Genomic DNA, 23,431 nt, shown 5'->3' with positions numbered 1-23,431 from the left:
TTGAACTTCGTTTGGAACTCTAGTGGGGAGGTGCTGAAGATTTCGATCGAATACCATACCTACAAATCAGCAAAAATATTCGAACTCAGCACATTCGAATTAGTAAAAACGATTCGCCATGTTTTTATTTTTGAGAAGTTATTTAAATTTATCAAAATAGCAAACTCCTGGACCCTTCGTTTTCCTCTCAGGGCGTTCAAATCTCGTTTAGAAAATTGGTTCGTTTGAACAAAGATAAAAAAGTTACCTACTGCGCTTTAATTTTTTTTTAATTTGTGAGGTAGCTTTCACTTCTGAACCTATTCATCATGAAAAAATGAGCTGTCGCAGAAAAACTTCAAATAGGCTACTTTTGATTCTGAATCTTCAATCGATTCTTTCAAAACATCGTGAAGAAATTTGTTCCAAATATAATGATTATTTCAAAACCTATTGAGGGGAACCTGCAGAAAAGATTTAAGATCATTTTTTAAAAAAATTTACATCCTCCCCTCATGTTTGATGGAACACATATGATTACCAGGGTGGATTGCAAAAAAAAAAGTCACAGAGTTTTGGCCAGACTTAGTACAACCCTCTATTTGAGTTTAAAATCACTCAAAAATTTTTAGCTAGAGAGGTGTAACTGGATGCAAGATATGGGAGTTCAAATGGAGCTCATTTTTTAAAACCATTTTCCAAGCCTGTTTTGGAGAAAATAGCCCATGTTCAAAAGACATATATTGGAAATTTTGCAACAACTAACCTGGGCCATCATCATCAGAATTCAAGATCACTTTTACGGTTTCTGAGCAACTGAAAATTTGTAAATCGCTTACTTTTGGGTAAATTCGTGTTTTGAAAACATATTTTTCTCGAATTATTATGCACCGGGTGATTATGCCAAAACATCGAAAAATATCATTTCTGAAATGAGGGAAGTATTTTGGAATACAATGATGCCAATTTTAGCCTATATTCATCGATTGTAAATTTCAAAAAATCGAGAGAAATAGCCACTTGCGGAATTTGCAATAATGATCACAAATTTGGAAGCGCTGTAGTTACTCCAAAATATTGTTCAAAATTCAGAAATGATATCGTTCGACATTTCATTATTAAATATGCGTAATATTTAAGAAGAAAATATTTAAAAAAACACAAATTTACCCAAAAATAGAAGATTTGCATATTTTTAACCACTCAGTTGAGTACCAAAGTGGTCTTGGATTTTGACAGATTCGACACCTTCCATCTACCCTCAAGGTCCTTGCATTAGATATGTACATATCGACGAAATCTGAAATTGGATTACGTTGATATGTAGGTAATAGGTATCTAATGCAGGCAGGTCAACGTAGAATTTCAAATACTATCTTTTGAAATGGGGCCATTTTCCCTAAAAATAAGTTTGGGAAGGAGGTAGAGCGAAAAAATACGAATTTATCGAAAATGTCTGTTCTTTGAGGCTCCATATCTCCTGTTCAGGGACACCTACGAGATTAAAATTTTCTCTGAGCGACTTTAAATTCAAAATGATGTTCTTCGTTGAATTTGGTCAAAATCTTTTGATTTTTTTTTTCTGCGGTCTATCCTAATAATAATCATAATTAATTTAATGTAGAACGAATCTTGGTTCAATAAAAATTTTCTTCAATCAACAAATATTACAACATTACAACGCTATACCTAAAAGGAATTAAATTATTTTTTTTGTTCCTGTAAAAATGAGAGTAAGTATTGTTTTTAATGCCCTTTTTTCATGTTTATTGAATCGATTTTCAATAAAATCGATGCAAAAATTTCAAAATTCAAGATCAAAATCTTTTCAAAAATATCATTCAGCACATTTCCAAGGTTCTAATGCACCAATCTCACAGAATAGGTACAATTGCACTGAAATTATAGTTCCCATTCAAATCAAAATACATCACAATAAGGTAATCGTAGATGAAAATACTTACACAGTAAAATGGTAAATAAAACACAGCCAACCGCACGGATGCTCCAAGAATACGTAAACCCTTTCCTGAAAGGTTTTGCCTCTTCTCTGATGGAAAACGTATTTAGCCTTGAATTCTTGATCGATGGGTAAATAAATAGGGTAGTACGGATCGGGTATGCCGACAGGGGCGGCGTTTGGAGCTGGTTCTTCTTCTGCATCGCTGCTCGGTGTCGGCGGATCGTTCAGACGTCGGTGATGATGATGGAAGTGATGATTCGTATTACTCGGTCTTCTTCTCTTCATAGGCGTTGGTACTCGTCGATGATGCGCTTCACCGAAACGCGGCATTCGGCGAGTACTCGTACATATTGAATATCTTTGCGCCGGTCTCTCCTGCCCCATCGAAAAACAATAATGATTTCATTTTTTTTCAGTCGAAGTCATATTTTATCATAATTTTAAAAAAAAAACAAGTGAGCGTATAGAATGAGCACCCCTGATTACGTTTTTTTTTCTTTCATTTTTTTGTTTCGTTGTAGCAGTTGAACCTAAAGGTTAACTCTTATTTACCATATTATACCCGAGAATCCTTACAAAAACCCCTCGCCCAGTCTACGTACGGATATTTATACATATACTACCGTATGCCCCCAGGTAATTAATAACAATTAAGCAGATTATTATGTTCTAGTTGTTACGAGCAATTAACCACCATCGTTTTCTTTCTTCTTTTTTTTGCCCTTTTTCTTTGTATCTTTATAAATTTACTTTTTATACCTTGTATCTGCATAATTACTTATACAGCGGTAATCCTTGAGAAATTTTTTATATTCGAGGTAATAAAAAACATTTTGCGGGTTAATTCGAGGTTTTCATAATTTGGGAAATTGCCAGGTTGAAAAAAAAAAAAACAATCCTGGAAATTAGAATTGCCAAAATAAGTAAGAAAATAAAACGTCCTTATCCCTCCATAGATCTCATAAAACGTTGTGAAAAGAACTATAACGGATTTTTTGCTACATAAAGAAAGACCAAAGGTCAAAGATGAGCCAAAATTGCATAAAATAATCCTAAAGTGAACCCAAGTTTGCATTTTTCACCCTTTTATAATTCATTTTAAGTAAGGCTAACTTTTGTCAGAAGGCTGTGCTCAAACTACGTACCAGACGATACCACCTCCCCTGATTATAAAAAAAAAAAAACTAGTTAAATGCAGTGACGAATCCTTACATCGGGCCTTTTATTAAAAGGTTCCTCTTCCGGTTCGCGGTCCACATGTTCTTCGGCAGAGGAAAATATCCTCTTGAAAGGTGATATGGTATTCTTTCGGAGCGGCGTCTTTAATACGCTTAAGACAATGTCATCCTCCGAACGATTACGTTTAATAAATCGTTTCGGATGTTCGGCGATCGGGCTTATAACCGTTAATTCGCGAGACTTCCTATATAATTCGATTTCTTCAGAACGATTCATAATAAGAAGCCCGAGCATCTGATTGGCGGCGGGCCATTTATCCGCTTTTGCAGCATATTCGCCTCGGTTTTATCGTCGTCTTTTACATGATCTTGTATGTATTTCGTGAGGATCGATATGTTTTGACACAGCCTTTTTTTTCGGCGAATTCTTGGTCACTGAGGTGGCCCGGTGAAAGATGAGGGGTGTATTAAGTCCTTTTGAGGGTTGAATAACCTATCGAGTTGTGAAATAGGTTAATGTGGGTCATTGTGTTGTTATGGTCGTTGTCGTCGTCATCTTCATCATCGTCATCGTTGTATTCGGCGAAGTTAGTCGAATCCTCCGATCGTGTATGAACCTAGAATTACGCTAGGGTTATTCGATCGTGAAAAAAATACTAAATTAGAATAAATTATCGATGTGTGATCGAATTGAAGCCATTTATGCGTCGTGAATACCTTTCAATTGCAGAATTTCAAGATAAGGATAGGTACCTGAAAATGTACCGTAGTGATTGAACCCACATACGAGGGTGGATCAAAAAGTAAGTTACACGTGGCTGTAGATTTTGAACGGATGAACATTTTTTCACCAAAATTGGGGAAATGTAGTTCAAACATTTGACAAGACTTGACAAAATTTATTTTGCATTTGGATGCGTCGTTCGTTTTTTACAGCGTTATTAGTACAGTGCTGATACAAAAATTTCCTCCAAAAGTGGTGTTTGGCCAAAAACAAAATTTTTTTGGTTGCTATAATTACGACTAAAATTCATCAAGAATTACTCAAAACGTATCGTACTAATGTTATTTCGAGTTGGGAAGCGATTTGGCGCTGTAGGCTTTTCATGTGATGGTCGAAAAATTTCAGGTGCCAAGTGCCTTTGTGGAAGGCCAATGTTCAGCAGATTATCACTGAACGATCTACTTTTTCTGGATACTGCTCGAATCAAAATTATGTTGGTACATTATGTCTCGAGTGGTTTTCAATTAATTTTCTGATAAATTTTTCTTTTGCCAGCTTAAAAAATTAATTTTTTCTCGAATATCATTTTTGGAGGAAATTTCTTCAACGATACTTTACTAATAACGCTGTAAAAAACGAACAACGCGTCCAAATGCAAAATAAATTTTCTCAAATCTTGTCAAGTGTTTGAACTACATTTCCCCAAATTTTGGTCAAAAAGTGTTCACCCGTTCAAAATCTACAGCCATGTGTAACTTACTTTTTGATCCACCCTCGTACTTGCCTTGCTGTAAGTATAACAATCCATCAGCCAATTGCTGATTGCAAGATGATTTTTGCTTTCTGCATATTGCTTATTTATTGAATCTTTCGAAAACTATGAATATTATTGGATCAGATCAGGTTAAATTAGTGCGCTGGTCTGATCAGATCAAAGTTTTGATCGGATTAGATTTATTCAGATCTGATCAGATCCAATAGAGAAGATCTATTAGATCGAATCAGATAAGATTTGATCAGGTCTGAACATTCTCCAGTTCCAATTTGACCTGATCAAATTTAATCAGATCAGGTATTCGGATATTATCGGATCTAAAGAGAAAACTTTTGTTTTATCCAATATTATCAGACCGGATATACCTAATCAGATTCAGTTCACAGTTTTGATCGGATCAGATATAGGTACCCTACTCAGAGCTGATCGAATCGGATGGAGAAGACCTATTTTAGTATATCAGATAAGATCCTGATCAGGTCCGGATATTTTGCGAATCCGATTTGATCAAACCAAATAATCAGATCGTAGTTTTGATCGGATTAGATGAGTAAGTTAAGTACATAGGTACGTAGGTATACTAATCTAATCAGATGATTAGATGTTTTCGGATCGGATCAGATACATTAACGGAGAACTGTTTGATCAGATCCAGGGGTTCAAACCCGAACGTTTTCGGGTATGGGTATCGGGTACGGGTACAGATTTATTTCTCAGAGAATCGGGTACGGGTATCGGGTACGGGTATGAAAATTTTAAACGTTCGGGTACAGGTACACGGGTTCGGGTATTTTAGGTGAAATACCCGAACTGTACCCGATCTATCGGGTATTTTCGGGTATTTGGGTTCAAAATAGTCACTATCGGGTTCGGGTACAGGTTCGGGTATTCCTCATTTCATTTTTTGGGTACGGGTACGGGTTCGGGTACAGAAATTGTTGGATTTCCGTTCGGGTATTTGGGTATTCGGGTACGGGTACAGTTACGGGTACGGGTACGGGTACGGGTTTGAAGCCCTGATCAGATCTGATAAAGTATACGAACATTCTCAGGATACAATTTAATCTGATCAGATCTAATCAGGTTAGAGTTTTGACCGGATTAGATCTGCTCAGACATGATCAGATCCAAATGTTTATTCTGAGAGTATCATAATAAGTAGAAATAAACTGGCATTAGTGACGTTAATTGTTAGGTAATTATACCTAATCAAGTAGATTGAATATTTTAATATTATGATAAGTATAATTTCTTCAATTCAAAACGATAAAAAGAAGATTTTTATACTTCCTTCTAAGCTTTTCAACCCTAGACAAACATATGGGTAAGAACATTGGTTTTGTATTTTTTTTAAAACCAACATGTGAACTGATGTTTTGAAAATTGTTGAAGTGAAAATATTAAACTGAAAAGAGATGTAAGTTATGTAAAAAAAACTCATTAATTACTTAGGTATCATAGGAAAATTCTAAAAAAAAAAAAGGAAAAGATTGTAATGGGGAAATATGCCCTGACTGCCATAGGTAGTCCATGCTGTACATATTGCCTATGCAATATTTCGAAGATGTGCCTCGTGAAGGTCATCTTATTTTGGTTCTTCTAGATCTTTCGATCATATAATCCCCCTGGGCATCTCTCTACCCTAACAGTAAATGACAATGTGTGAACTATTGACGTCATAGACGATTCGCAAACTCGAGGTACCTCTCTGAGAACGTCGAGCTCGCCTCCTTACTTGATTTCTGCTACTCGGGATGGCAAGGTCTTGTCTTCGATCTTACTCAGTTTAATATAGAATTTGTCGTGCTATATCCTTTCTTAGTTTTTGCCACTTTCGGTGGTTAACGTAATTTAATTCTAAATATTTAACGTAACCCTCAAATGGGGGACTCATTTTATATACCTTTTCATTTCTTGGACCCTTCACCAGAATCCGGACTGGGAGAAGAGGCAACCCTACAAAAGTGTTTCTAAAACTAGAATCTACGCTCGGGCCTAGTATTAGGGGACCCACAGGTGAGTAGATTAACGTGTACATTTTATAATGGGATTTTACCCCGATCAAATGCCTCTTTAGATTAACTTCTTTTATTATTATGTTGATCAAAATTATCTGCCTGCGGACATGGGGATTTGGCGTGAACCATGGACGTAAGTGGAACGACGAAGGGCGCAATCTCATCAGGCGTTCCTATTAACTTTAATTATTTCCTTGATTATGCTTATTGTAGACGAATGTATAATTCGTAACTTAGAATATGCAACCAAGCTTACATGGGTATAGCCATTCTTTCTTCACACCAATACAGTTATCGAAGTAGCTTCTCAAGATATGAGCAGGAATTTGTTTTTATTTTTTAAAGAGCTTTCAGAAAATATATATAACAATTGTTAGGTATACGACAAACAATTGCAAAGTGTCAAGCATCATTTTTGCAGTGTCAAGCAGTATTTTCGCTGTTTTTTTGGTAATTTTTTTCCAGCACACTTAGACCAATATCGAGAGATTGGTCTAACCGAATTTTAGGTTGGCGGTACGGCAACACCGCGGAGTAATATTCTCAAACTATTTGGACAGTTTTGGACATCACGCCAATGCAATTTTCTCGAAAAATATGAACTTATTTAAAAAAGCAAGAAGACCAATGTTTTTATTTTTTAAAGAGCTTTCAGAAAATATATATAACAATTGTTATACGACAAACAATTGCAAAGTGTCAAGCATCATTTTTGCAGTGTCAAGCAGTATTTTCGCTGTTTTTTTGGTAATTTTTTTCCGGCACACTTAGACCAATATCGAGAATAACTTACAAAAAAACAAAAATAGAACAAAAAAAACATAAAAATAAACCAGCAATAAACAAAAGAAACATTAGTACATCATAAGCTGTTAAATATTCTCAACACACTTTTGCAACATTTCACTAAAATTTCTCACTACTTATTTGATAATTTTTATTGATTTTTTCATTTTTTTTTCTTCTTTTTAAGTCACTTTTATTTAATTTGCACATACCACCATAAAAAATATACTAAAATTAGTTTTAACGAGAATGTCTCATTGTAATAAGTATTCTTGTAACAAATATTTTTTCTCATAAAATAAATGATTATTGATTACGTTGGCAGAAACATCTTTGATATCAACAATAACTTTTTCAGTTGTGAAAATGAAATTTGATTACCATAAGTAGGTGTATTTTAGAGTGGAGGACGATCCCTGCCTTACCAGGGAAGTATCCCAACAGGGGCCCAAAAAATTTTGAACCAGTCTTAGGGGAATCGAAAGAAGACCACAAAACATACCACCAGCCAAAGTTTCAGGTGTTCAAATTAATTTTTCGATTTTTGTCGAAGTTTTAAAAATTGAGTGTAAAAATTAGGGAAAAAAATCAAAATTCTACCAAATTCATCTAGAAAGCTGAAATTTGGTTTATATCCTATTTTCAACCTCCCGAATCGATTGGTAACGGTTTCGAACCGTTCTGGAGCCTCCAGCGGATTTTCGGTTTTTCCAGTTTTAAAAAAAAACACCATAAATATTAGGATGAAAATGAAATCCAGCTCCTTTTAACTCGGAGTTATTATATGTATTTGTGGCCTATTTGAGCTGTTTAAGTTTCATTTTTCAAAATTTTCTTGAGCTCATTCAAATCCAAAATTTTCTTCTGTGATAATTTTAAAAAAAAAACAAAAATCAAAAAATCAATTTCAGCGTCTGAAATTTTTAAGTGTGGTATAATTTGGGGTCCTCTTTCGATTCCTCATTGTTCGGTTTAAAAATTGATATGCCAATTGGGATAATTTTTTCCCTTGTTAGGAACATCAAGAGCCAAAACAAGCCTGGGGTAAATGACATTCAACCCTCCCGTCCCCCATTACTGAGAATTTTTTCAAATAAGTTGTCTCTCTTGAAAAATTTAGAAAAATATTATTCATTACGAACCTCCAGTCCTTCATTTCCATTCAAACTCTAATTTTTTTCCAATTAATGAAAATCAAAACTGTGTGCTGCGTTTGGATGGTGTGACTTAATTTGAGAGGCCTCAAAACCTCACCTATCACGTATTTTTAATACACGTCATATTTTTTCTCGATCCTCATCTCCAATTCGTGAAAAAAATCGCAAATCGCAAAATACGACCATTCTACCAATTAATTAACTTTCATTTCACATACCTACATTTTTCGTTACAATATTCTCAATTCTCAAACAACTCGAAAAGGAAGAAAACCAGCATCATTCGAAACTTTACAACAACCGTCATAATTTCCTGAAAAATACTTTTTCCACTCTCGTGGGCATAATTAGTTCTAATCACGTATTCACGAAGACGAAGGATTCACTCGAAGGTACCTACGATATAGATTTTCTCATTTTTAAGTACCTAATAATTTATACATAAAAACAATCTGTGCAGCGAAAAACTCAACCAAGCAAAGATATAGAGAGCTTGGTGAAAATAATTCTTACGCTAGGCGTACCTTTTACACGGTGTAATAACTTCTCTTTGCTCAGACTGCAATTCTTCAACATCACGTCGTCGTAAAATTTGTAATTTTCTTTCGTAGCCACGAGCCACATGCTGTATTATAATATAGACAAAAGGCTTTCGTACTTTTTTACATTCTGTATATTATACTGTAGAAGAAGTGTAGACCAATCAGAAATAGTAACCAAAATGGAATGACAACGATGACGAATATATATTAATCAACACCCTATGTCTTTGGATTTGAATTGTTGTGAAGGAAAGAGTACGAGAGGGAGATGGGAGAAGGGAGGAAAAATTGAGAAGATATCGACGATAACTTCACATAATTTGTTCATCATCGTTAAAAAATTTATTTACATGACAATGTGATCAAAAATTTCTAACGCAAGTAAAAAAACTTCAATCTATGAGTATTCTTATCCACATTGAGAGCTCGATTTCACCTCCTCTTTTCTCAATATCTCAACCACAAGGAAACTATACACAAGTACTTGGCGTTCTTTGTGAAATACTTCAATCTAGAATACGAAGAAAAAGAAAATCAAAAGCGAAATAATTTATGTGACATTGCCGAGGCCTACTTCCCTACACTTCCTCGGTACGCGCAAAAACGTTTATCAATTTTAAAAAGGGCGGAAAAATGTTCTCTTTACCCGATTAGGTTTTTAATAAAAAGCAGCATTTTTGGGAGTTTACTTAAAAAGGTCTTAACCCGCTTTTTAGCGTACAATTTAAAAGTGTATCGTACGATGACGATGCGGAGACGCGTCGAGAGGAGGAGAGGAGGAGAGGACGTTCCTTTTTCTTTATTCTCTTCTCATTTTTCGTAAACCATGCATGAAAAATTCTACGACAATTTTATTCGACGACGAAATATATAAAGATTGCTTTGTACTATGAATTTTTCTTTCTCTGTCGCTCCTTCTCGATGACATACGCAGATACTTGGAAGTAGGTAAGTGGGTATAGGAAAATGAAAGCGAAAGATTGATTTTTTCCCTCATTTTTTCTCCTCCATGTTCAACTCGTGGCTTGCGGTGGTCGTTTAGTATTTTATAAGAGGTTACTGGGTAGTTGAAAGTGAATGAAGAGAAGTTCTTTGATGCCGAAATTATGAACCAGAGGTAAAATTTAAATATGTGGACATGCACGATAAATGTAGGTAACTTTTGAATTATGAAAACATTTCTCCCTTCTAAAGCCTCTCTTTCGTAAACTATCTCAATAGAGGGGGAAAAAAGGCCAGAAAATTCTCGAATAAGTTGTATCAAAAGATCGTGTAACTGATATCTACTAGCTGAATTCTTGGACAGTTTAGAATCTTTTGAAACACTTCCAACTTAACCAAGACATGGTTTTCACTTTACAAAAACATAACATTACAACATGACCATCAAGCGAAGTCCGAAAAGGAATCATTTCGTTATTTTAGCCGGCATAACGTGATAAAATAGGCTCGTTAGCGAACAGAGAATTAATTATCTTTAGGTATGATTAATTATTGTTGAACGTTTCGAGTTTTCTTAAAACTTGGCTAACGTAGGAGAGTCTTACTTCCCTGCTACCAGCCCTCCGTTGTATCTTTTCTTTCTTACTTCAACCTGTCACTCTATTACATTTAGAGAATCAAAATGTTCTCTTGTATTTTACTCCCCCCTTTTAAATTAAAATTGGATTTTTTTTTACAAGATACACTGATGAAGTGGCGAGGGATTTTTCCCCTTATTAAATGCGCTTCGAATGAAAGATGATAGCGACAGATTGAAATATTTTGGTATACACTGAAAAAACATGACGATTATTTCCAGCATCCTAAATGCTCGACGTGCGACGAATATCTCTCTATAAAATGACGAGGGAAATTGGGTAAGGATGAAATTAAGAAACATTATTATATGTATGTTTAATTACTGTTCGTCTCTTTATCATTGTTGAAAGTGTACAAAAATTAATATAACATTTCGTAATTAATATTAGCTTAATGAGACCGAGTCTAACTTGATTAAAAATCTCAGGTTAAATTTAAGTCAAAATAGTTAATGAAAAATAATTAAATTTTTCATAGGGGCAAAGGTTTTTTTTTATGCCATGGACTGTGGAGATAATTCTTCTCGGATATGGAAAACTACGTAATTTTTAAAATGAAAAATTAACACTAATTTGTTGTAATGAAAAAGCTTATTTGAAACGTTCAATTAACGTTCCAACTCGAGCACCTCTTCTAGTAACAGGTATAAGTATCTTGAAAATGGTTTGGTATGTTTAATTATTTAATATAATATGTACCTTGATGTAATGAAATATTATCATAATGAAGTAAAATGTTTTGATTTTGTAGACGAATCCAATGCTCTCGTCCAAATGGATCATTTAATTGAGTTTGATGATATTTTAACGGAGTTTTGAGCAGCTAAAATTAGAGCATTGCTGGTAAAAACTCGAATAAAGATGAAATAATTGCAGTCGCTCGGCTGATAGCTAGGTTGACGCGTAATAACTCCAAAATTCAGTTCTGAGATGTGAATGGCATAACTTTTCATTAGGTTAAATGAGCTTGATTTTCATTTCTGTAGTAAATTCTTTCAAATACCTAATTGAAACTTGTGAAGTAATTTGGAAAGAAAATTGGATCTTCAGGCCAATCAGACTTTTTCTTTCAAGGACCATCGAAATTGGAGCCATTAACGATGTCCAGCTTCTTCTTCCTATATAATGTTCTATAATTTGTTCAAATTTTTCAAAACGAACAAACAAATCAACAATTCTTTTAAAAAAATTTGTTTGACAGGCGAGATAAAAACAGAAAATCTTGAAAAAAATCAACATTTTCATGTTGGATTTTTCCTATTGTTCACTCGATCAGTCATTGTTTGTTCGAGTTTTTTTTACCTGTGCACGGAGACTTCTTGTATCAAAGAACTCGAGAAGAACTTGAGCTGCTTCAGCAAAAAATTGAGGGTTGTGAGGTGTTTCAAGTTTTTTAAAGATATGTAAAAATTGCATAAATTGACGAAAAAATCAAATGGACATGCGTTATTCCAAAATAACACCAACATTTAAATTTCAACTTCAGTTGAAAGAAGCACATTTTTTCAAACAATAAAATAAAATACGAGTATACGTATGTCTTTGTCTATGTATACCTAAGTATAAAGTAACATAAACCTCGAAATGAGAGATTGGTGGTTAAGTAGCTAAAATTTTAGGAACCTTGTTTTTAATCACAAGATCCCATTAATAATCTCTCTTGAAGAAAAGTTCTAAAGGTAAGTATTTTTAATTTCAATTCTCACAACACAAAAAACTACACTTAGCGACCTATCACACAAATGACACCGACAAAACTTCTAAAAAATTTTCAGTAATGAATCTTGCACAAAAATCCATTGTGAAAGAAACTGATGAAAATAAGGTATTGATTTTTTTATTTTTATTTCGTCACTTACAGAAATTTTATGATATATTATTTATACTGTTTTCATGCATAAAATGATCTAAAACTACATACATGTTTTTATTTTTATTTTTTTTTTCATTTTATGCTAGATTAAGCTCCCTATAAGACTTTTCAACAAGGAGACCTCACATGGTCCCCTTTTCTTACTTTTCAAACTTTGCTACACTTTCAATTTCTTTGTAACCAGTTTGCAGAAAAGTTCGCCCGTCTCTATTTTTATTGATCATGTCCCCAATATCAACATGAAGCATGGGTGAGAAAAAGAGCATTTTTTGACCCCAAATTGTTTTCAACAAACCTCTAATATTTTGAGTAATTTTTTCTCTGAAACCTAACCTAAAATTTTGAAGAGAAATTGAGCAGTAACAAATTTGACATGGGAGGCATCCCAATCAACCAAAAAAAAATTCAAACTGAACTAAACAAAATAGAATGAGCAGAAAAATACATCACCAATCACCATGTAACGGGAGGAATTGCATTTTCTACCACTCAGCTAGGAGAAAATCATTCTGTATTCAGCTACATCCCATTTTAGTTACATAAATGTGCAATCTGGCAGATTAGTTATGTAAAAACGCCATCTGGTGGATTAGTTCTCATGACCAACGTGTTGTGAGAGCAAAGAGCCAAACACCAGTCATCATAGGGCTCTTTATGCGTGCATAGGTATCTGTGTTCCCCTAGAATAGATAGGCTAGTAGGTACCTATTCTATTATTTACGTAAGACATGATTGATTAATCAATCTGTTTGAGTAAATCTGTTCCAGTATTTCTTAAATATGAACTAGGTAGTTCCTGTGATCGTGTGATCTATTTCATAATACATACAACAGTTCCAGTTACACAGATTGACTTTGTAATGATGTGTTTGGGCCCAGCAGCAATCGTGCATAAGACTGTGTGTCTTTATTGCAAATCTCATGTAATGAGTATCACTGATGGACCTTCCCTCATCCGTTTCTTGATCCCTCCAGAGGTGATGTGTATTTTTACACTCCTTTACAACACAGTGTTATTCCTTTCTCTATATTTTACTAGTTTTGTATGACTAGAACGTCGACCGTATATGATGGACGAATAGTTCAACGTTGAAAATGAGGCAAAATGTGACGGCTAGATTTTGGATGCAGAATCCAGGAAACCTGCTCATGCACCAAACATGATGTTTATAGTGTCCTGATTGGTCAGATGCTCATGGAGAGAGAGATGGTTCAGCGTTGCAGTTGCTACACAGTCGACATCACTTGTAACTAAATCGTAACACAACCAACTACTTCACCAACACTAGTAAACTGGCACATGTGCAGAACATTTCCTGGATTCTGCATCCAAAGTGTGGCAGTCATATCTCCGATCTGAACTATTCGTCCATTATACACGGTTGACGAACTAGAAGTAGATTATTCTAAGTGTACATGTGATATTTTCGAATAAATTGTGCATAAAAGAATAATTAAAAGTGTTTTTTTTATTAAGGTATTCGTAATATATGTTATGTGCTCTGTAAAGTTTATTTGTATCTGAAAAATCGGTACTGAGGCGGGTACTCGTGAAGCTTGTAGAAACTAGGTACAGCTCACTACCTTGAACAAGTATGAGCAAATGTAATACTCATTGCACAGTGTGCAAAATCTATACCTTTACAACCAGCCAAAATTTCAGGTGCTTAAGTGAATTTTTTGATTTTTGGTGGATTTTCAAAAAAGTAAGTTGGTATGAGTCCCTCGGTGGCGTAGTAGGTAGAGCCGCGGACCTCCATTCACGAGGTACCCGGTTCAAACCCAGCTACAGAGGCAAGCTTGTGCGTGTAATTAAAAAAATCTTTCGTGCAATTATCAACATTACACGCCAAGTACCGGGGGACTACCAGTTTAGCCGAGCTAACAGATAATGCACGCCATCTGTTAGCAGAATCAAAAAGCTGAAACTGGTTCGTGCGTCTATAGAGGTCAACACTGAGGAGCTCAGGGTCTCTAAACTACCCGGCTAGCTCCAAGGTGCTTGTGTAGATGTCACTAGAAAGCAACGGGAAACTACTAGTGGAAGCTCGAAACAACGTCGATTCCCCAGAATAATCGCAGTGGCAATAGGCATTCGCCTCACCCTGTAAGGGTACCACAAAAATGCGATTTCCAATGTCCTGTAAAGGACAAGGAACCACGACGACGACGACGAAGTTGGTATACCTACATTAAAAATAGGCAAACAAATCAACATTTTACTAAATTGACCAAGAAAGCTGAAATGTGGCAGGTGTCCCATTTTTGACATTCTTAATCAATTGAAAACAGTTTCAAACCGTTTTGAGCAGTTTTGGAGCCTCCTGTAGATTTTTGAAACTTGAAAAATAATGAAGTTGGATATCTGAAATTTACTTTACAACCGAATTTTTACATGCTGAATCGATTAGAGGCGGTTTCAAACCGTTCTGGAGCCACCAGCTGATATGAAAAACCTACCATATTTTCAACAAAAAATCTTGGAATCCGTCTAATTCAACATTAGCACGTACAAACAACGCGACTGGTGCTTGTTAGCGACTTACTCGACCGATTACACATACCTAATTTTTTGAAAATCAGCTTCAGCTAGTTCAAAACCAGGTTTTCTCCAGTACCTAATTTCATAGGTACTTGAAAATTTAAAAAATATACAACTCTGAACCGAAAAAAAAAACAATTTTAGAAAATAATTGATGTGTACCTAATTGCTCGATAGGATCACTAACATGCATTAAAAACGTTTATATAGATGCTAAAATTCATTTCGATAGATTTCATAGCATTTTTTGGGAAACTGGAATTTCCAAAATACAACTAGAGGCTTCAGAATGCCTTGAAATCGCCTCCCGTCGACTCTGCAAGTGTAAATTAGGACATAAACAGTAAATTTTAGATGTCCGACCCATTGGAGTAAAATTTTGAGGAAATTTCATCTTTTAAAGATCTGCTGGAGGCTCCAAAACTGCTCAAAATGGTTCGAAACGGTTTCCAATCGATTTTGCGAGTCAGAAATAGCATATTTACCAAATTTCGGATTTTTAGATCAATTTGATGAGATTTTCATTTTCCCCCCAGGTAGTTAATTTTTTGGCCAGATTTGATTTTCAAACATTCTTCAAAAATTGAAAAAAATTACTTTAAGAATGTTGGCGAGTTGAGTATTTTGCATGCTGTTTTGATTTAGGGCTGTCCAGTTGACAAAATTTTCAGTTAGGAAGTCAAATAAAGCCAAAGGAAACTTTAAGTGAAGTTTTTTAAGCTTCGGTGGGTATGGTAAGATGAAGTGTATTTTTCGACATTTTACGTTTTTTGAACAGCCCTTTCTCAACAAAAAAGTCGAAACTGGACCATTAAACGTAATTTTAGCTTATGTGACAAAATAAAGGTTTTCAATAACACATGAGTATAATAACGTTACTAAACACAGGAGGTTCGTTAAAAAAAAAAAATCATTCGTGGATTTTTGAATAAATAATCCCAAAAAATATAAAACCATCTTCAAAATTTCATTCAGACAGCTGAAATTTTTTGAGTGCTACTCCACAGGTCCCATGTTTTGTTGAAAAAATCAGTGAAGCCAGTGATTGAACAACCGAGATGTCCGATCGCTAGTAAGAAATAAAAGCTACTCGAAAGACAATTCCAAAAAAATAAAAAAATAATTCAATGAAAATTTGAAATAATTGAAAACTTATTCTTATCCTCAGAATAAACCATAATTTCATTTACCTACACATTTAATTATCAAGTCATAAAATTAGATCATTTTCATTTATGCAACTCAAAGAATTAAAAACATTATTTATAGTTTCGTAAAATGCAGCCCACTGTTAAAATGACACATCGGCGATGTTGAAATTTAAAATTCAAGAATCACGTCTATTTCAATATTCAGCCATCGCATCGACGCCATAAAAGATCACAAGCTCCCTCAGTAGCCCATTCTTTCAGTCGAATACAGCATCAGTATAGTCTAATAGCAATGAAATGCGTGTCTAATAAAAACACACTGACATTAATCTTTCAATAAATCTGTGCGGCATTCCACACACTCGCACAAGCCAGTCGAGCTATTTCTCTCATCTTTCAGATATACGTTCGCACGCACCCTTGTTTAGTAGTACGAGTACGACGAGTACGTAGTACACTATTTGTATGTAAATTGGCTTATGTGTGTTTTATATTATAAAAGAAGCATAAGAAAGCGAACTCGAGTAAAAATCATCCGCATTCTATAAATAATTTCGATTAATAAAATAAACGACGACCTCGTAAAATATTCTTGGCATAATGGAGCTTTTTTTTTTTTTGTTACTCTCAAACGTGTATCTATCTGTAGATATCCGCGTGTGAAAAAGTGATGTACGAGTACACGATACCATATAATACTTTATGTATATGGAATAAACCAGCACAACCAGCACAACCAGCATATACTGTGAAAAGGATAACATATAACTATAGTCTACTTACTACATTGCTACACGTCTACTTACAACGCTATAATTCTCGTAGAATGAAAAAAATGTTTTTTCTCTCTCGAGTTCTCTCGTCGAGTTGTACATAATATAACGTAAGTATACGCGGCAACGATTCTCGTCGTGGAAATCCGATTATAAACGTCAAAACTTTCAACTTTTTCCATACCTGTTGCATTGTTTTTCGATGGTTTACGGTGTCACACTCGTATACGACGTAGAAATTACTCGACATTACCGTTGATCTTTTTCCTTCTAGTGTTGCACCTCCCCAAATCCTCCACTCTCTATTGGTCTGATTTTTTGTACTTACCTACCTACGTTCTTTTCCTTTTTCTTTTTTCCGTTATACGTAGGTAGAGGTACCTACTTACTTATATACTATCGCAAAGCATACTGAATTTATTGTGTAGTCGTCGAAATCGAAATAAGGATTTAATATGTGGGGAAAAAGGAATTTTTTTCCCTTCTTACGTATATAATAAAAGAAGTATTATTCGCATAAGTCGCTCGCGTTGTAGTTGAAATAACGACGATGACGGCATCGTCGGCACAACGACACGTGTTCGTCTATGAGTCGAAATACTATTCTCAAAGGTGAAACTTGGCGCGGTGTAACCTAGTCTCTCTGCTGTGCTGTAATTCGTCCACGAATACCATACACGTAATTCCGATAAAAAGCCAATTTAGGCCTAAAATCAATACGTAAATGTTTGCCGGCCATGGTAAACATGCAAACGATGACTATCGATGGCAGCCTTGTAGTGTTTAGTATAGGTCTACAAGGTGCGCCGAAAATACTTCGAAGTATTTTATTATAGGTAGGTAAGGTGAACTTTTTGTGCGCTAATGCGAGCAACTAGGTGTAGCAGAGGGTTCGTTTTTGTATGGATTAGAAATTCTCAGGCAAATATGTTTTGGTAGGGGAAGTCTTTTTGATTATTGGACGAACGATCAAATTGTAGTCCTTAAGGGCCGAATTTATAAACGTTTCTCATTCTCACCTAAGTTACAAGTTAGTCATTGCTCAACTTAACAATGAAATAAAAAGCTGCGTCCAGACGGTCCAATATATTGGATCATATATGGACACACTGATTACTCATCAAATAAAATTTGAAGTGATTTGAAAATCAATTAACTTCGTTTGATGATTTTCAAGTCCATTCTGAAAATAATCCGCCAATATTTCCATCAAATGAATCGAATTGTGTCGGTGCAGAACATTATCACTTGATAATTTGTATAACTTACATTTGATGAGAAAATCAGTTGAAGTATGGTTTGAGATTAGAATTATATAATTTTATCAGAAAAAATCGTTTTCCGAAATAGCTTACGTACATACGTACCTTCTTTTTTTTTTTTTTGAATGAGAAATAATTGAGAATTAATGCTGAAATAATTCGACTTTTGTCAGACAACTTTCCTCACGCATTTCTTGGTTTAGTTGATTCCCATAACCGCCAAGTTTTTAAATTGCAAGAAAGATCCCTAACATCATTAAAGTTTATTATTCATTGGGAAAAATAAAAAACAAAAGCAATTCGAATAGGTAATTGAGAAAATCATTCAAAATTGCAACATTAACACTCTCTTTTATCATGTTATCACAGCAGACGATTGGAAGTCTTGTCATTCAGAGATTTGAACGTGTGGACACTCTGACAGGCGTTTAAATCATCAAATACAGATTTGATCAATATAGGTATTTGACAAATCTACAATAGACTCTTTGGACACAACTAAAAACATCAGCATCTGATCAGCTATTCTCTGATTGCAAGATAGTTCTTGCATTTGCTTTCACCATATTGGTTGATTGATGGTTGCATTAGTTGCTAAGTTTGCTTTTAAATACCTAAGTATATTATCAACTTGAAACATGAAGCTGATTTTCCATGTCTTGACCTTTTTTTTATAATTTATAAAGTAGAATGTACCTAGTCCTAGACCATTAACCATATATAATGGACGAATAATTCAAATCGCAGGCAATGACGGCCTTATTTTGGATGCAGAATTCTGGAAACGTTCTGCACATGCGCCAAACATGATGCTTACGTCGCTGGTGGAGAGAGAGACGGTTCACTGGTTCAACCCATGTTCAACCAGTAAACCATCTCTCTCCCCACCAGCACCAGAAGGTTTCCAGGATTCTGCATCCAAAATCTAGCCTTCACATTATTTTTTCACCATTGAATTATTTGTCCATTATATACGGTCGACGACCTAGACCTAATACATTTATTAAAATTAAGTTTGATAATGTCGAAATACTGTTTGTTGATTGGCTATATATAAACTGAAAATTCATAAATTTATTTATTGCTATTTAAAAATTGCGTAGAAGTTTCTCACAGATACAGTGCTAAAATTCTAATAATTACGGATGCAAACAACTGCTGGTTATTTCTTCAAATTTGGCGCCAAAATACCTATTGTTAAGCATTATAATAAAATCATGATCTGTAATTGGCTTTATTGAAATGTTATTCGCTGATTGGATGTATAGAAATACTATTCGCTGAATGGCTATAAGCTAAAACAACTACCATGAAAAAGTGAAAACAATATAATTTTTCCGCGCATTGCGCAAAAAATTTTAAAAATCACGTTTTAGTGATAACGCACAGCTACAACATTGTCATAACTTCAATTCATAGTAATTTCTTGATTCCTATGTAAGTATTTAGTATTACGTACATATCCAAGAGATAGAGACTGTATAAGATCTGTAAGATTTTGTGTTTTTGAGGCTATAAAGTTTCTTTTTTTTTTGTTGCAAATTTTCAATGTTTCATTGATCACTGACACAAACTCTGAAAACATAATAGCTCAAAACAAATTTTGAAAATTGTTGGTCAAGTGATAAAGAAAGACTTCAGTACCTGTGTTTAGGTAAACATTGTACCTATTTGTGTGTATAGTTAGTTACCTATCAGTACATAATGCTGATTAGAACTGGTTGGCATGAAGCCAAATAAATGTAGCGTTTTTCTCGCACCTTTTTTCTACTCCTGTGTATTTTTTCATCAGTATAATTTTACCTTGTATGTTGTATCTATCATTGTAATATTCGTGCCTTTAATGGCGTTTTTTTATTTTATATAAGCTGAGCTGCAAAGCTGAGCTGAGATGCTGAGAGTTGAGCTATTATGAATTAAATTGTAATGGTTTGTAACTTCTCTTTATTGTAAATATTGTGTAAAATACATTCATGTCGTAAGACTGAAAATTTTCTCACATTCATTTCTGAGCTTTTGTCAGCTTTTAGATTTTTTTTTTTCGTTCAAACACATGAACATTTTCTTGAACGATAGGGCTTTCATTTTTTGTCAGCAAGATGGTCATACCAAAACACACTGTGCAAGGAAACCCAGATGTGTCAAGTGTGGATCAACCATGTGTACTAATTGTGATAGTGATCATACAGCCAACTGGAAAAGGTGTCTAGTATATCAAGCAAAAATTGTTGCGATATCTAAACCAAAGATGACAGCAACTGATTGTGTCAAGCAAACTGAAAAACCTGAACAAGCCAACATTGTCAAAGGAAGCATTCCAAAGAATAATACCAACTACCAAGGAATTACACAAATCAGTGAAACTAGAAGAGCAGCCAAAGTTTAAGAATTTGAAGAGTTGGCTAGATGTTGATCAGCTGCAGTTGTTGTATTCCATTCTAAAAAAGGAGATGAAATCCGGTACACAATGTGTATTTTAACAACTCCCTAGAGTGACCTGGGCAGAACAGGGATGCCGCCGATGCTAGTGACTGCTAATCAATTAATTTTCCTCATTTATCGCGATTATCATGATATCATGATACCAACAAATTGCGATCTTCTCTGTAAGGATCGCTAGTGTGCAATGAGAAATTTATGCTAAAACTGGAGGGAGGTTGTTGACTTTTGGAAGTAAACTCCACCCACAGTTTTGACATGCGCAGTGTCTGATTTTTCACACTCACTGTAGCAATTCTTGCAGAAAACATCACAAGTTGTAAGTATCGTGATATCATGATTATCGCAATAGCTCATTTATTCAATCAATCAATTCAATTATCGTGATATTTAATATCGTCAGCATCCCTGAGACAGAAGAAAAGTCAAAAATAAATTTTTTAAATTTTTAATGAAAAAATTGGTTATTTTTATACCTACTTATGTAGGTATTTCATTTATGTAGGTTAATCAGAAAAAGAAGAAGTGCACAAATTCATGATGACCGTTTGGAGAGGCCTCAATTTTGACAATAGAAAATCTCTGCCGGCAATTTAAAGTTGTCTGGGGCTCAACAGCAAAGCCAATACAATAGGTAGGTATGTAATGTACATTTAAATAAAACCCATACCATTAACTTACTACATACCTACATGGGAGAAGCTGGTAAGCTTTCTTTGTTGTAATAAAGTGTAGTGTTATAATTAATACGAGTAAGCAGCTTTCACTGCAATTCATTTGATTTTTTTTTTCATTTTTAAATTTAATTCATAATTCAGATCCAAGTTGGTTAGATATATATTCTAATGTTGATTTATTCACACAGTTGCAGATGTTTTTGAATAATCTCAAAGAGAGTAGGTAGATTTTCTCTAGATGAAATGATATTATAGTTTTCAAGTTACTCAAACATGAAATCCAAAGATGGCAGAATTAAACACCAAAGCTTTTCATTTTCCTGAAAAATCAACTCTACCTAATAAAAAAAAAGTAACAACTTTCACAGAATTTTTGGAAAGTTGAAGCGAATTCTTCAGCGGTTATTGTAAGTAGGTACTCACTTTGGAGCTTACAATAGGAAACGGAAAATTTGAGTTCGGGTTGAACATGGGCTTAATCAACACTTTAGATCCTAAAACAAAAAACACAGTGGGGTTTTTCAATTTGAGTTGTGTTTGTAGTCAGAAGAGATGATCAAAGTTGCAAAAATGGCCGTTCTTGCCCTACTTCAAGAGTTCATAGCGACATCAGTATTGTTATGCGAAAAAAAACAAGGTCATTTTCGGATTCTATGCACTTTTTCAATTAAACTACCTAGCTCAATTTTTGATTTTCGAAGTTTCAAGCGCATACGGGAGATTTTTATTAGTATAATATTTTAAAACTCAGAGCGCGCGACGCTGGCATTACCCCACCACGTAATCGAGGCGCGGAACGGTGTTCACCCGAAATTCAAACTGAATTTTTCATATTTAAAAAAATTAGTCATATGTGCTTGAAACTTCGAAAATCAAAAATCGGGAAAAGTAGTTTACTTTAAAAAGTGCGTAGAATCGGAAAATGACCTTGGATTTTTTCGCAAAACAATACGGATGTCGCTACGAACTCTTGAAGTAGGGCAAACACGGTCGTTTTTGCAACTTTGACAATTTCTCCATGACCATAAGAACAACTCAAATTTTAAAAAATCACTCTTTTTTTTGTTTTAGGGTCTAAACTATCAATTAAGCCCATTTTCAACTCAAACACTAAAAAAAAAAAGTCAAACAAAGTTGCCTAGTCTAAGTAATTAATATACTTATCTAGCTACACTAAAAATCCAAAACTAAACTTTCGACCCTGAATTATGGTTGCTGGGGTTTTTGAATGTGTTCTTTCAAGGTTCTCTCGTTAGGAAAATATTCTGATAAAATCGCGAAAAAAATTGTAAATAAGAAAAAACGCAATTGGAGAAAGTTATTGTGATAATTGCAACCCACTCGTAACAAGACCATTGGGATCGACCTTCTCCTTCTCAGGTTGGAGATTCCAAGAATTTATTCATTATAACATAAAATTTTTTCAGATTAATCTTCTTTTTTTTTCATAAAACTCCAGTAAGTAAGGATATGTATTTATTTATTCATGACACATTTTCAAGTAGGTACATATTCGTAGGTTACCTACTCGTACAATGACTCAAGTTCTTCATAGGTACCAAAAACAATAAAATATCAGCAAAAAAAATCGTCAACTTTATACTTTTTTCCTTCTGTAAAATCCCACCTTCATCTCTCACCATTTAAAAAATAATAATCGGACAGCTCATCTCGTTAATTCGTTCATCTCAACTTTCACAAGGGCTTTCATCGGCGAAACACCGATTAGGTACTACTGGGTACTTGCAACGTAGCATCTTGTTAACGCGAGTAACGTTGATTTTTCAACGACGCCAACGAAAAGGTATACAGTATAGGTGCTTATAATACCGTTGGTAACGTGTTCGGGTTTCATTAAATTAATTTACTCGGCTAAATTAATTTTTCACGTTGAATAATTCGCGTCGGAGTCAACAGCGCGAGCAGTAGCGCCGCTCAGTATGACGGCGGGTTCTGCGCCAGGTTCCTCCTCTGAGCGTTTTTCTCTCTATAATCGTGTAACTTTTCGCGTG

At 34.6% G+C, this 23,431-nt stretch overlaps 1 protein-coding gene across 4 annotated transcripts in view; it reads right to left on the bottom strand.

The window, feature by feature from the left end:
* The window catches only part of KCNQ (KCNQ potassium channel), a 212,127-nt gene that overhangs the window by 119,743 nt on the left and 68,953 nt on the right, over positions 1–23,431 (bottom strand). For all 4 annotated transcript variants that reach the window (XM_065356966.1, XM_065356968.1, XM_065356965.1 and 1 more), the window contains exons 2-3: positions 3,155–3,737; positions 1,944–2,317 (exon numbers count right to left, since the gene is read on the bottom strand). In XM_065356966.1, the coding sequence (XP_065213038.1) occupies positions 1,944–2,317; positions 3,155–3,415 (635 nt within the window). In that variant the 5' untranslated portion in view covers positions 3,416–3,737. The remainder of the gene's footprint in view (positions 1–1,943; positions 2,318–3,154; positions 3,738–23,431) is intronic.

This window comes from Planococcus citri, chromosome 3 (assembly GCF_950023065.1).
Source record: "Planococcus citri chromosome 3, ihPlaCitr1.1, whole genome shotgun sequence".
NCBI classification, from domain to species: Eukaryota; Metazoa; Arthropoda; class Insecta; order Hemiptera; family Pseudococcidae; genus Planococcus; species Planococcus citri.
This window is presented reverse-complemented; position numbering and strand designations above follow the sequence as displayed.